The sequence below is a fragment of the Heteronotia binoei genome, chromosome 17, assembly GCF_032191835.1.
Source record: "Heteronotia binoei isolate CCM8104 ecotype False Entrance Well chromosome 17, APGP_CSIRO_Hbin_v1, whole genome shotgun sequence".
NCBI lineage: Eukaryota > Metazoa > Chordata > Lepidosauria > Squamata > Gekkonidae > Heteronotia > Heteronotia binoei.
The window spans coordinates 32,372,604-32,387,401 of NC_083239.1; the positions used below are offsets into that span (position 1 = coordinate 32,372,604).

At 46.3% G+C, this 14,798-nt stretch overlaps 1 protein-coding gene across 1 annotated transcript in view; it reads right to left on the reverse strand.

The window, feature by feature from the left end:
* Positions 1-14,463, reverse strand: part of LOC132586467 (IgGFc-binding protein-like) — a 32,512-nt gene extending 18,049 nt beyond the window's left edge. The window contains exons 1-6 of the mRNA XM_060258556.1: positions 14,407-14,463; positions 10,417-10,482; positions 8,316-9,584; positions 7,552-7,880; positions 4,259-4,880; positions 1,509-2,110 (exon numbers count right to left, since the gene is read on the reverse strand). Coding sequence (XP_060114539.1) covers positions 1,509-2,110; positions 4,259-4,880; positions 7,552-7,880; positions 8,316-9,584; positions 10,417-10,459 — 2,865 coding nt within the window. The 5' untranslated portion in view covers positions 10,460-10,482; positions 14,407-14,463. The remainder of the gene's footprint in view (positions 1-1,508; positions 2,111-4,258; positions 4,881-7,551; positions 7,881-8,315; positions 9,585-10,416; positions 10,483-14,406) is intronic.
* Between the last annotated feature and the right edge of the window lie 335 nt (positions 14,464-14,798).

Here is a 14,798-nt window from a genome sequence, read left to right on the forward strand (position 1 = left end):
GATCAACAAATATTGCAATGTATCTAATGCTTCCACAAGTGAGTTTACATTTTTGTTCATGCATCACTGGAGCCAACACAATGCCTAGTGCCAAAATACCCCCTCACAAGAAAGAAAAACATCTGTTGCGAACAAATGGTATAATTAGTTTGAGAGTTAAAAAAAGTATCCAGGTCTAGGAGAGAAGATTTTAAAAAACAGTAGCAGTTTGCAGATAAACAAGAAGAGGAGCGCCCATAAAGAATGAAACCAGCTTTTAAAGAAATAGGGAGTATAACCTGGTTAAATATTGTGATGTCATGAACACATGAAGCGTTGTACTGAATCAGTAACATGTACAAGAGAAACACCCAGTGAGAGCATTTCCAGTGGTTTATTCTTTATGTTATGGTTCATGGGTATTGCTGTGTAACGGAACATTTGCAAAGACTTTGTAGCTTTTATGCTCAGTTTCCTTTGAGTAAAAATAACAGCCTTTGTGGAAGTGTGGTGTGTATAAATGGCCAGACATGTTATCTCTTATGGTGTATTTCTCTCATACATGTTATTGCTTCCACTGTGTGTCCAATTATATTTTCTGTTATACTGGATCAGACCATCAATTTATCCATATCGGTACTATCTACTCAGAGTGGCAGAGGTTCTATAGGGTCTCAGGCAGAAGAAGAAGAAGATAAGAAGAAGATATTGGATTTATATCCCGCCCTCCACTCCGAAGAGTCTCAGAGCGGCTTACAATCTCCTTTACCTTCCTCCCCCACAACAGACACCCTGTGAGGTGGGTGGGGCTGGAGAGGGCTCTCACAGCAGCTGCCCTTTCAAGGACAACCTCTGCCAGAGCTATGGCTGACCCAAGGCCAGAGGTATTGCACATCACCTGCTGCTGGTCCTTTTAACTGAAGATGATAGGGACTGAACATAGGGCTTTGTATATGCAAAACAGAGGCTCTTCCACTGAGCAACACCCCCTTCATGCAGGCCTGACTCTAAAGATATGGTGAGATGGTAGCCAGATACTACCATTAAGAAGAGCCCTGCTAGATCAGACCAGTGGTCCATAGAGTCTAGCATCTGGCTCTACAAAGCAACCAACCAGTTGCCTGGAGACATATAAACAAGTTGCCTGGAGGCAATAAGCAAGGCATCGAGTGCATCTGCACTACACTAAATAATGCATTTTGCAACTTGATTTTTGCAATCTTTACACAGTAAATGTCCAGTTGCAAAGCACATTATTTAGTGTGAATGCACCCATAGAGTCCAGGCCTTCCCTTGATGCTGTCTCCTAGCATGGATTTCCAAAGTTTACTGCCTCTTAATATGGAGGTTTTCTTTACTCACCATGGCTAGTAGACATTGGTAGATTTGTCCTTCATGAATATATCTAACTCCCTGTAGGTCTGGCTAGCTGTGAAATTTATCCCTCGGAATCTCTGCACGGCAGTGGTCATTAATTACCAACCTCACAAAAAAAACCCCATGGTTTCTTTATATCCCAGTAATTGTACCTCAATCTTGCGTGGATGGTCTTGGCTCAGGCTGATGGTCATGTTGTAGACTTCCAAGGTCACGACTTTGGTGAAGGACACAGCCTTGTTGCCTCGGTGGTTGTTCTCTACAGTGACCAAAAAGGGAGTGAGGGTGGGGTCCTGGGAGCAGACTGCTGCCATCTGATAAACACAACTACCTTGGAAGTCATACTTCCTTCCATCAAAAGTGGTGTAGTGAGGGTCTCCAGTTCCTACGCAGGTGGAGTAAGTTGTTCTCTTGCAGCGGCGCACGCCTTCCACCAGGGTGCATTTCTCACTGGCTTTGCAACTGGCTTTCCAACACTTCACTCTTCCCAGGTTAGGATCACACTTGCAACGAGACTGGCAGTTCTCATCAGCCCAGAACTCCTCCCCAGGCGTGTAGTGGGTGCTGCTGGAGATGCAGCCGCAGCTCTCTATGGAGATGCACTTGTTGTCGTGGAGGACGTAGCCGTCGTCACACTGACAGGTCTCTGTACAGGGCAATTTGCAGGTGGAATGAGCTGATTGGTCAGAACAGGTAGCTGGGCAGGCACTTCCACAGGACTCGTAGTGACTGTTGTCAGGGCAGGTGTGGACCACTTAGGGGTAAAAACAGATTAGATGTTATCAACAGTGAAATGTGGTTGTAGATTAAACAGACTCCTGAACGATCACTTTCAGCTTGCTTCCATCCCCTTTTGAAGTGGTTTGTGCTTACCCTGACTGGATCTTTTACTCTTGTCTTGGTTTTATTTTAATTTATGCTTGGTCTCCGGGGTATTTTATCCAGAAAAAGAAGCAGGGTTTTTTTTTGTAGCAGGAACACCTTTGCATATTAGGCCACACACCCCTGATGTAGCCAGTCCTCTTGGAGCTTAAAGCAGGCTCTGTATGAAGAGTCGTGTAAGCTTTTGGAGGATTGGCTACATCAGGGGTGTGTGGCTTAATATGCAAAGGAGTTCCTGCTACAAAAAAAAAAGCCCTGAAAAAGAGATGCCAGAGCTCTCAAGAGGGAAATGAACGCCCCTCATGAACTTTTAGACATTTTTAGAGAATTTTGTTTTCACTAAGAGGTTCTGGAACTCCATCCCACTGTGTTCCTCCAGAAAAAAAAAGCCCTAGCTTTGCCTACTAATGGATTTGTTTAATATCCTGGACAGCTGGGCCTTCTGCCCTCACTTAGTCAATAGCATCTCTACTACCCCCTTTGTGCTTGTCTTTGTTATGCACGTGGGATATGTGATCATGTAAACACAATTGACAATATATGTGAATTGGTTTTTTTTTGGCCCACAGAAATGTATCCTTCAGGACATTTATGCCACAGGACTGTTGCTTATGAAGCAATAGACAGACATGGTTACCTCACTGGAGTGTCTTAATTTTGTATATTGTTTATGGCTGCCAGCTCCAGGTTGGGGAATTCCTGGATATTTTGTGAGTGGAGCCTCGGAAGGGTGGGGTTTGGGAATGGGAGGGACCCCAACAGGGTATAATGGCACAGAGTCCATCATCAGATTGTTGTTTAGAATAGTTATAATCATGGGTGGAAAGCAACAGGACGGGGCATTAACAGTGTACGGTGTACGCCTATTGACCTATTCCTGTAGGGAGACATTCTGCAACAGTTTCCACTGATTCTGCTCTGACTTCCCGCAGTGCACTTTCATGAGATGTAATAACAAAACAGAAGCCAAGTGTGGTTTTCTGCACACCCAGGGGTTGCCCTTCTGTTTAAAGGTCCTCTGCAGCCCTACTTGTAATTGTTTGTTCCCTCTATGTCTGCTCATTCTAGGTTTGGGGGGGCCCTGGCTGCTCAGTCTGGGCATCCTTCCCTTCCTCACAAGCCCTCTCCCCCCCCCCCACGCACTGCCTGTACTGGCAGCTGCCTGCACCACATCCATGTCCTTTCCCCATCAGGAGTGGCAGAGGCGTGCTGTTTCTGTGGGTGCCAGGATTGCTGCTGCTGAACATCACTCACATGTACTTCCCCATTAGTGTGGGGAATCCGGAAGCATGGGTGGTGTATTGAGATTTGCCAAGTCCCCCGCAGCCTCCGGTGGGAAACTGTTTACAACAGGTATCATAGAGTTTTCCCTCCCAAATTGCTAGAGCATCCAGGAAAACCACAGAGTTTTCCTGGAAGCTCCTAGAGTGGCCGACATGTGATGTCGCCAGTGCAATGATGTCACTGCAAGTGACATCATCATGCTAGCGACGTTGGGGGAGGATCCCCCCACTGGCCCAATGCAGGCAGGCAGGCTGGGAATCTCCAGGGTGGTGATTCCCAAGGTGTATTGCTTGCAAGTGTATTGCTTGCAAGTGAATGGGTAGAGAAGAGCATACAGACAGGTGGTAGAGCAGGTGCACAGATGTGGGGGGGTCAGCAATGCAGGGGCCTGCCAGAATTCTTGGAAAAGCTGATGCCAGCCTGGCTCTCTGTCCTTAGTAGGGTTGTCAGCTTCAGATTGGGACAAACCTGGAGATTTTTGGGGCGGAAACTGAGGAGGGCAGGGTTCACAGAGGGGAAGGACTTCCATGGTGCATAATGCCAAAGCAGCCATTTTCTATAGGCAATCTCATCTTTGTCACCTAGAGATTAGTTGTAATTCCAGGAGATCTCCAGCTACCACATGAAGGCTGGTAACTCTCTAGTCCTTAGGCCTCTAACACTCCAGACTACAGACCAGTTTCTGTAGTCTACTCTCCATTTACCAACCAACTAATAAATACTTCTGGAACAATACCTGGAATGAGGGTCTCATTTGTCCGGTGGACAGGAGACACCATTTCACAGTCCGATGCTGTTCTCCAATCCACTGTAGTGATGCCCTGTTCCTGGCAGGCAGTGGCATAGGCCTCCACCATTCGGCACAAGATATCTTTGTCCCCACTGTTTAGACACATTTCATGGACACAGTCATCAAAGTACCCTGAGGGGCTCACTGTGGAGTGGCACTCTCTGAAGGGTCCTCCAGAAAGCTGGCTGATCACGCCGCAATACATTGCATGGCCGTACAGCTCCTTCTGGCCCTCGTCACAGGCAGGGCAAGGTCCTTGGCAGGCGCCTGAGCAGGCAGGGTCCTGATCCAGGACTTTCCAGCTCTTGGCCCAATCCATAACGGACGAAGAAGCTTCAGTGCCATTAGGATAGGTCATGTCGTCATCTCTGTTTTCATTGAAATTCCCACACAAGCCGCAGGTGGCTCCGTAGTAGCTACTTGGGAGAGTCAGCACTACTGTGAAATCATTGTCAAGCATCACCCGGAGGCCAAAATCTGTTTCAAAGATGGGCTGTCCGTTGTTCTCAAAGATTTTGATTCTTCCATCTTGCAGGCTGGCAGGGAGACTGGCTGCTGCACCATTTACCTGCAGAAGGAAAGACCAATATACGTGGCACATGGTTTCCATCAAGAAGTCAAGATAACATGCTGTCAGTGTAGGGCTGCCAAGTTCCTGGGCTGGGTGGGGGTTCTCCCACCCTGGAGGTTCCCTACCCACATTGGGCTGGCAGGGGGATCCTCCCCTGATGGAGCCAATGTGATGACGTCACTCAGAAGTGATCTCATCATGCCAGCGATGTTGTGTTCCGGCCGCTCTAGCAATTTGGGAGGAAGACTATGGTACCCAGAAGCTCCTAGAGCAGCCAGCATGCAATGTCGCTGATGCGATGATGTCACTTTGGAGGTTGTGGGGGACTTGGCAACCCTATGTCAGTGGCATCTAAAGAGACCACCAATGGATGGGAAGAATTCTCTTCGAATATTTTGAAAATGTAAACTGGGCTGGATCCATACCTCCAGGGGTGGAATTCCAGCAGGAGCTCCTTTGCATATTAGGCCACACACCCATGATGTAGCCAATCCTCCAAGAGATTACAAGGCTCTTTTTTGTAAGCTCTTGGAGGATTGGCTGCATCAGGAGTGTGTGGCCTAATATGCAAAGGAGCTCCTGCTAGAATTCCACCCCTGCATACCTCACTGGATATTGCACATCATTGGATAGGGCTCAATATTGCACTATGCCAATAATTCAGACCTGGATGCTGCTGTGTGGCCACACCCATCCAGTTAGCTGAGCCTGTAGGGGTTTCAAGGCAAGAGATGAACAGAGGTGGTTAGCCATGGCCTGACTCTGTATAGGCCTGGACTTCCTTGGTGGTTTCCTATTGAAGTACCAGCCAGGAAGCTGTGTAGCTTGCAAGATCTGATGAGATCAGACTAGCCTGGGCTATCTAGCATAGCAATAATTAACTATCCAGTGATGTGTGGCTATTGCCCTCAACAAAAAAAGGCAGTATATAGACAGAATGGGTGGATGCAAGGCTTTTTTGTAGCAGGAACTCCTTTGCGTATTAGGCCACCCCCACCCCCCAAATGTAGCCAGTCTTCCAAGAGCTTATAGTAGGCCCTGTGCTAAGAGCCCTGTAAGCTCCAGGAGGATTGGCTACATCAGGGGTGTGTGGCCTAATATGCAAAGGAGTTCCTGCTACAAAAAAAGCCATGGATGGATGGATAGATTAATTGTGTGTCACCCCTATTTGCCATTAGAAAGGTCTTTCTTTAAAAAGTTCCAAAGCTGGGAGGCAACTAGACTGCAAAGCACCTTGTCTGCCCACCTCGGAGTAGACAAAGGTTAGAGTGTGAAAAAGAATCATTGGAATGCCCAAGCCTCGGATTCAGTGGGAGCTCACAGGAGCACAGCTCCTGAACCTTTCTGAGAGCTCTTCCTTCTCCTTCTGAGAGTTCCACCTACTTGTCCATTGAATAGTAGGTGCAGCTGTATAACAATCCCTGGATGAGCTCCACCACCTATTTTTCTACAAAACAACCCCTGGGAATGCCCAAATGTATTGAGCCAACCCTGTATATCTTCAGATTTAGAAATGCCTTCCCATAATCTCAGGTGTGTGAGGCTGTGTCTGTGGTCTCTTAGTGGTGAATGGTATGCATGCTTTGAGGTTTTCTTAATTAATGCTTAATTTCTACCTTCTCCCTTAAGCCCAGATTTTGCCTAGGAGAACTTCTGAGCTATTTGCTGGGGATCATTCAAGCACATCATTCCTAAGGGTTTAGCTCTGGGCCGGAGTCAGCATACCCTGAGGTGGGGCAGTGATAGATTCTAGTAAGGGCCCACTACCTCTGGCCCCGCTACCCACGTATCTCCCCTACCACTTGTCCGCATGCCTTTCTCCATCTGTTTGCTTCAATTGCTCCACCACCTGTGCTCACAGCCGGCCAAGGTCATTGGGGAACGGTGTGCAGGTGGCAGCACTCCTAGAGGCATTGCATACCCTGGCCAATGCTGTTCAGAAAGGGGTTTATGGGTGGTACAGGCAACTGAGCATGGGTTACCGGAGGTTTTGTGATCAGGAGGAAGATGAACAGGCAAGTGAGAGCATGCAGGTGGGGTTGGGAAAAAAGGCATGGACTCCTGGACACTGTCTGTCCAGGACCTCCAAAAACCTGGAGGCAGCCTTGGTTTAGCTCAGGGGTATCAAACGTGGCCTGAGGGCTGAATCAGGCCCCCAGAGGGCTCCTATCAGGCCCTCAAGCAATTCAATGTAATCTGCTTCCTTCGCCCTCTTTTGCTTCCTTCTGCATCACAACTTGCTTTGCCAGGCTTGCTCAATCGCACTGGAGCTACAGAGCAAAGCTCCTCCCTTGGGGAAGAAGTGGGGGAAGGTGAGCTAGCTTTGCCAAGCTCTCTCAATTGCAGAGCTACTGCGCTAAGCCTCTCTTCCTTCTGTGAGGTGGATTAGGCTCTGTGTGTGTGTTTGTCTGTGTCCTTTATAAAGTTTATATCTTCCCTACCTGACATTACCTTTTATGACATACATGGCCCGGCCTGACAAGGTCACATTTATATCAGTGCTGACCCTCATAACAAATGAGTTCGACAGCCCTGGTTTGGCTGATTCACTGGGATTCCTAGACTTTTCCATGGCAGTTATGCCACCTTTTCACCCACTTTTTGTGGTTTGCCTCCTACAGCTATGAACAGAAGCAGGGTTAACAAAAGAGCACAGATTCTTTCTTACCATGATCTGGGCATCTTCTCCCTTGCTAATGGTGATGTTGTAATCATACACACTGATATGGGTTAGCTGCATCTTCGAGGAGGCTTTGTGGTCCATCTGGTTGCTCTTCTCTTCAACCGTGAAAGGTACAAGATGGGGGTCACTACTGCAGGACTTCACAAGGGTGTAGGTGCAAGGATCTTGGAGGTCTACGATGAGGCCATCAAAAGTCCGGACATCTTGGGATGTGGAGCCCTGACAGGTCCCCATGTACTCATAGACACAGTTTGCTTGACCATTCTGAACTTTGCATGTTTCCTTCGTTCGGCATTGCAGTGTTTTGCAGGGATCTGCAGTGGATGAGAAACAAAATTAAGGAATGTTAGATAACCTTTAGTAGATAATGCAAGGGACTTGAGCATTTGCTATCTGGACCATTGGGGAACTCTACAAGTACTACACGTGCCCCTTGGACCATTTCAGGTCAGAAAATTTGTCTTGGGGTAAGGCTGAAGACCAACATGGCTGCAGGGGTTGTGGAGAAGCTGCAACTCATCTGTTACTGTTACACAGGAGCCAACCTGTGTTCTGCATAATGTGTAAATTATCTTCTGGGTTGGGTGTGCCTGTATGACACATCCATTTCCAAATACACTTGCTAATTTCAGTCTTGCATGGCATTCTATCCTACAAATGTAAAAAGGTATGTGATTCTTATGTAAAGTTGGGTAAAGAGATAAAAGAAGGAAATCAGGAAAGAAAGGGGTCAGTAAATTTGTTATTACCTTTTGCACAAACGGCTGGGGAGCCGTATGCTTTCTCATTTCCAACTCCAACACTCAGGAGCCCAAAGAGGGAGGTGGGGTGCTCCACTACATGGACTGTGTATCTGCTGCCTAAGCTGTGAGCTGCCCAAGAGAATTCAGTGCCAGGAACTGGATTCCACTGGAGATTTCTCAATGGTCGCTTGTCCAAGGTGATCCCAGAAGTCTCTGATGATTTGGCAATGATCAGAGCATAGTTCTCAAATTGGTCCTGTCCATAGATGTTGTAGGCCTGGCAGTAACTAGAGACTGGAGGGATTGCCATGAAAAAAGGGTCATAGCGGAGGCTGCCATGAGTGCCACCATCACTGAAGAAGGTAACTTGAATGCCTGAGCTAGCTGAGAGGGACATGGCGGTTGAGCCTTGAATGCCGTACAAGTGTGCTCGAGCAGCAGGTAAGTTTCGGCTGCTCTTGCTTGCCCCAGTTTGGGTGTCAACATGAGTTTTCTGGGAAGTGGAAACATACACTATGTCATGCTCTGTGTCAAAGGGAAGAGAGGGGACTATGAAGTTGGTACCCCAGTTAGAAACAGGCAACAACTGCTCAAAAACATGATCACAGTGGATCAGTCTAGAGACACATGTGTGCCCACTGTAGACAGCCACTGGTTTCTGAGAGACGATTCTTGTACCGGAGACATCCACCTCGCTTTGTAGCTGCACAGCTTGGTAAGGACGGAGGGCAATAGAGATCTTGCTGTCATGGGGATATGTTTTCCCCTGAAATGTCACAGACCCTTTCAGGTAGACGTCAACAGTTGTGGGCTCCTCCCAGGCGATGATGGCAAACTCTCGGTAGCGATCTGTACCTACAGTTGGAGTGACAACGTAATACTCAGTTCCTAAGCTTGCCATTGGATAGACGATGGTAGTATCCACTGAGTTAGGTTTCTTACTGACTGAGAGGATGGAGATATCTTTGTCAGCCCGGACAGTGACCGTGCTGTCAAATAAACCGGTTCCAACCATCTCTGCTTCACGTGGGATTTTCACAGACAGAGTTTGACCGTCATTCACCCGGGTTGCTGCCCGCAATGCTGGCCATTTCATATAGATAGTGACAGATGTGTCAGGAGCGTAGCCTGAGATCATCAGTGTGAAATCCCCGTGTGATGTTTGTGGCAAGCGGTTCTGCATGAAAGCTACGGCAAATTCTTTTCCTAATGGGCCTGAGGCAAACGTCCTCGGGATCAGGTTGGCTATCATCAAGGCAGGAGCAATTGACATTCCTAACAAAGAAAAATAAAGCTTTTAGAGAGCTCTAAACTTTTCATTGTGCTTAAAGGTAAAGGTAATCCCCCGTGCAAGCACCAAGTCGTTATCGACTCATGGGGTGATATCATTATGTTTTCTTGCCAGATTTTTTATGGGGTGGTTTGCCATTGCCTCGGAGGTCATCAAAGTGAGTGTACTTGTGCCTTCTCGGAAGGAGTATATGTGTGGGTTTTAGATCAAATCAATCTTGAACTCAACCTAGAGTTAAAATAACTAAACAGAGCCTATCATACTTTGGTCACATTAGGAGAAGACAAGTCACTGGCTTGTGCAACCTCAATTTGCCTTGTATCTCCATGGGGAAGAAACCTTTCAACCTTCACTTGATAATTCATACTGTGGTCTCCTGCTCTGGTCTGAGCTGATCACAGGAAAATATTGTTAAGGGCACATTTCTTTACCATTAAAATGCTAACAGAAGAATATGGAATTATGGGTTCATTTTTTGAAACCAGGTGGAAGCTGAAGGATTAAATGCCCTCTTCTTCTCTTGCATTGCTCTGGGGCAAATTGAAGCTTCCCAAACCTGAATTTTGTATTCTTTGTATTGATGGAAGTGCATGATTTTTCTCTTGCCTGCTTTTGCCCTGACTACAGATGTGTGTGTTGAGCAGGCTGTCGAATCATGCTAATTTGTGCGTTTTTGATCTGGCAAGAATCTTACAAATGTGCAGCCAGGATTCGCGGGCCTGTTCCCAGTGAATTGACGTGGGACCAAAATGTTCCGATTTGTGTCTCCAGCCAATTATACTCCTTATGAAGAAACTAATGAATACGGGTACTTACCCCATAGTACACATAACTTGGCCCAGAGTTCCATCGTCCCCATGATTGACAATGGATTGACAGAGGCTGCAAAATAAGTTTTGAGATTAGGTTGGAACATTTGGTTCTTCCAAGGAGTCGGTCACCCATCCAATACTTTGGCAGATGAAAAATGGTTACATGTTTTTCATGAAAACAAGTAATGAGCTCTGAACGAGTGGGCACATTTCAGCACGGGTTTATGTGACAGAGAACTGCAGGGCTTTTTTTGAGCAGGAATGCATTTCCAGCTGGCTTTGTGTCGGTGGGTGTGGCCTAATATGCAAATGAGTTCCTGCTGGGCTTTCCCCACAAAAAAGCCGCACGAAACAACAGCGACATCAGGGTGTGGCCTAATATGCAAATGAGTTTCTGCTGGGCTTTTTCTACAAAGAAATACGCAGACTTTTGCATCCTTGTTAGTAAATGCCCTAACTTGGATGTCCCAGGCTAGCCCAATCTCATCAGATCTCAGAAGCAAAGCAGGGTTGGCCCTTGTTAGTATTTGGATGGGAGATCACCAAGAAAGGCCAGGGTCTCTGTGCAGAGACAGGCATTGCCAAACCACCTCTGCTTGCCTTGAAAATCCTATGGGTTAGGAGTGCCAGGTCCCTTGGCCGATCAAGCAGGGGATGGGGAGTGAACTTACCCGAGGGCAGGGGGGCGTTTTGAGGAAAAAGCCCAGCAGGAACTCATTTGCATATTAGGCCACATCCCCTGACATCACCATTGTTTCACACAGGGCTTTCTTGTAGAAAAAGCCCAGAAAGAACTCCTTTACATATTAGGCCACACCCCCTGATGCCAAGCCAGCTGGAACTGCATTCCTGCTCAAAAAAAGCCCTGCCGGAGGGAGGAAGAAGAAGCAGGAAATAAGTGTGACATGCCTACATCACTTCTGGATGATTTAGGCATGTTGGGGGTAATGCTCTGGTTTGTAAGGAAAACTCTATGGTAGAATTAGCTTCAAACCATAGAGTTTTGCCCCAAAACCAGAGCATCCCCCTGATGTCAGCAACACGCCTATGTCACTTTTGGCTGATGTAGGCATGTTGTGTTTACTTTCAGTTTCTTGCCTTTGCGGGGGGAGGGGTACTTTCCCCCAGTTTCTGATAGCCCTGAACCAGGTGGAGAGGCTCCAAACTGGGGGATTCCTCAACCCCCAACTGGGGATTGACAGCCCTACGATGGGTTGACCCTACCATAAATTGACTGTGACTTGGTGGCAATTTCCACCACAAAGTAAATGCCATTCAGGACAATGCTCCTCATTCAAGAGTGTGTGAATGATTACAGCAACCCTTCTATGCAATTTACAGTATTTTTTTTTTTACAAGTTGCAAGCCCTATATGGCCTGGGACCTGTTTACCTCCGGGACCGCCTTTCCCCATATGAGCCCCAGAGAGCAGTACGATCAAGTTCACAAAATCTCTTGACAATCTCTGGGCCAAAGGATGTCCAGCTGTCCACCACCAGAGCGAGAGCCTTTTCTACGGCAGCCCCTACCCTCTGGAATGCTCTCCCTGAAAACATCAGGGCCCTGTGGGACCTGCCACAATTCCACAGGGCCTGTAAGACAGAACTGTTTAAACAGGCTTTTAACATCTAATGGAGGTGACCAGTACCCCACTACCCCGCAGCACTGATACCCTACCCCCAATCCAAACAGAACTGAAATGCGCTAAACATCTAATAACATCATAGTAAAGAGCGCTAATCAAAAACTAATAATAATGCCATCTAGGGATTAAAACTGCATATGTTTGAGATGTTTTTAGGATTTATTGTCATTGTAATTATTTCATTCTTTATTTTAACTGCTGTTAGCTGTCATGAGCCCATCAGAGGAGGGCGGGATATAATTGTAATAAAATAAAAATAAAATAAAATGAACTATAAACAATCTCCTCCCAAAAGGTATCCCCAATAAGTGCAGAAACTACACACACACATGCTTAAAGTTGTCCCCATTCTGCCTTCCATTTTGCCCAAACATTTTTATATAGCTAGCTTCAAAACTTCAGTATTAAAAAAAAAAATGCTGGATTTAGCCAGCAAAATCTTCAGGAATTTCCCAGTCTGCAGCTGGCAATCATATGATATCCTCCTTTCGTGGGCATGGGGGCCATGAACAATTTGTGGTACGTGTCTTCAGCATTCGCCTCATCCTCATTCAGTCTAATTTGAATTCTTTTGTTAAATATCCCAACAGTGAGCCATGATCTGGACAAAACATTTGTAAGAGTTGTTCAACATGCCAAAATACCGGGAAGGCTGACTCATATTTGACTGTAACAAGGAAAATACAGACTGTTTTGTTTGGTCTATATTAGGGATAGGCTAGAGATAGAAAGGGTTCCATTTAGGGTCATGGTTAAAGTGTCAGGCTACTAGGATGTGAGAGATCCTGGTTCAAAAACTCCCTCTGCCAAGGAACTTAAGGACACAAGAAAAATCCTACTGGATGAAACCGGTGAGGCACCTAGTCCAGCCACCTGTCTCGCACAGTTGGCAACCAGTTCCTCTGGGGCAACAAGGTGGCATAGAGGCTGAGGCCTTCCCCTGATGTTGCCTCCTTGCACTGGGATTCAGAGGCTGACTGCCTGTGAATGTGGAAGTTCCCTTTAGTTATCATGGCTAGTAGCCACTGATAGACCTCTCTTCCATATATCAATCTAATCCTCTTTTAAAGCTGTCTGTACCTGTGGTCATCACTACATCCTCTGCCAGCAAAACCCACATTTTAATCACTCTCTGTGCAAAGAAGTCTTTCTTTGAACCTAATGCCCATCAGCTTCATTGGATGTCCTCAAATTCTAGTATTTGGGGAAAGGGAGAAAAAAAATTCTCTTTGTCAACTGTCTCCACACGATGCATAATTTTATAAATCTCTCTCCACCCTTGGTCATCTCTTTTCTAAACTGAAAAGTCCCAGACTCTTCAGCCTTTCCTCATAACTTGTTGGGTGACCTTGAGCCAATCAGACTCTGTTAGCCTGACCTCAGCCTTATCTTGTTGTGAAGATACAATGGAAAATGTCTGCCACTCTGACCTTGGAGTAAGGTGGGATAGTTATAAATAGGCAAAGGTCTCCCTTGATGCGCTCTTTATTTCTCACATTGACAACAAGTACACCATGGACTTTATGACATACACCACTTTTCTTGTCCTATCTGTAGTTTGTTAAAATAATCTGGACATTATGTTAAGGGTCTATAACTAAGACATGACTGTTAGTACCTAGGGAGAGATGGCTATCAAGGGGAGATCTATTGCCACCTACCTTCTCTGATCCCCTTCCCCACCCTGGGGACTAGTCTGTTGGTGGCAGATAGATCAGGTTGCCAAGTGACTGGCATTGAAATATGTCTGTTGTTATTTTTAATCTGTTGTTATTTTAATCTTGTTACTTTTAATCTAGAACACTTTGAAGCTGTATTAGTGGAGAAAGATGGACTTAAAGTGTCCAAATAAATCAATTAAATACTCACTCCAGTGTTTGAGCTTATGATACACCCAGCCCTCACCCCAGTGTGGTCTAGCGATTAAGACAATTGAGCTTGATTCCCAACTCGTCTGAGAGAGTTCAGTGACTGGCCCAAGGTCACCCAGCAGGCTTCATGTGGAGGAGTGGGGAATCAGACCTGGTTCTCCAGATTAGAGGCTGCTGCTTTTAACCACTACACCAGTACTGGCTCTCCAGATGTTATACATTCTGTCTTGGTGAATTCCCTTCCTAATTACATCCCCTGTTCCACACGGCTTGCATCCTTGAAGATTCCCCAGCATAGTTGTCTTAGTGGTCAAAGGGGACCCTCCTTTCTCTTTTCACCAATCTATTTGGATCCAACTAATCAAGCTGATTGGATCCAACTCATCAGATCTGTTATTTTCCATATGGACCTGGAATTTCTAGAAGACCCTGAAACATGAGAGTAGGAAGTAATAACGATCAATGCAGAGTTCCTTACCTTTGGTCCTTATGTGTTTCTGATGTTCTAGAGTCAAGGGAGATGGTGCCTCTGTATCCCCCCTTCTGGTTTTTTCCCTTTCTGAAACTTCCCTTTATATAGTGAACAAGTGCCAGTTCTGGGAACTCTTTGGCAAAACTCCCACTAACTCTAGAGGGATCAGGGTCTTTTTTTATTATTATGAAATACTCAAATTAAAGTGAGGCGTGGAGATGATGAGCAAGTTTGGGATCAAGCTTTTTGGACCAGTCTTCTGATGAGGTTGTGGTCATAGCTTTGGTTGTGTAACATTTGGCTCTTGGGAGGGTGACGGTGATTAATAGGAACAACTTATTGTTGGCTAGTCTGGCGTGCTCAAAAACCAACCATTACCTGGTCACAGTTGGCATTGT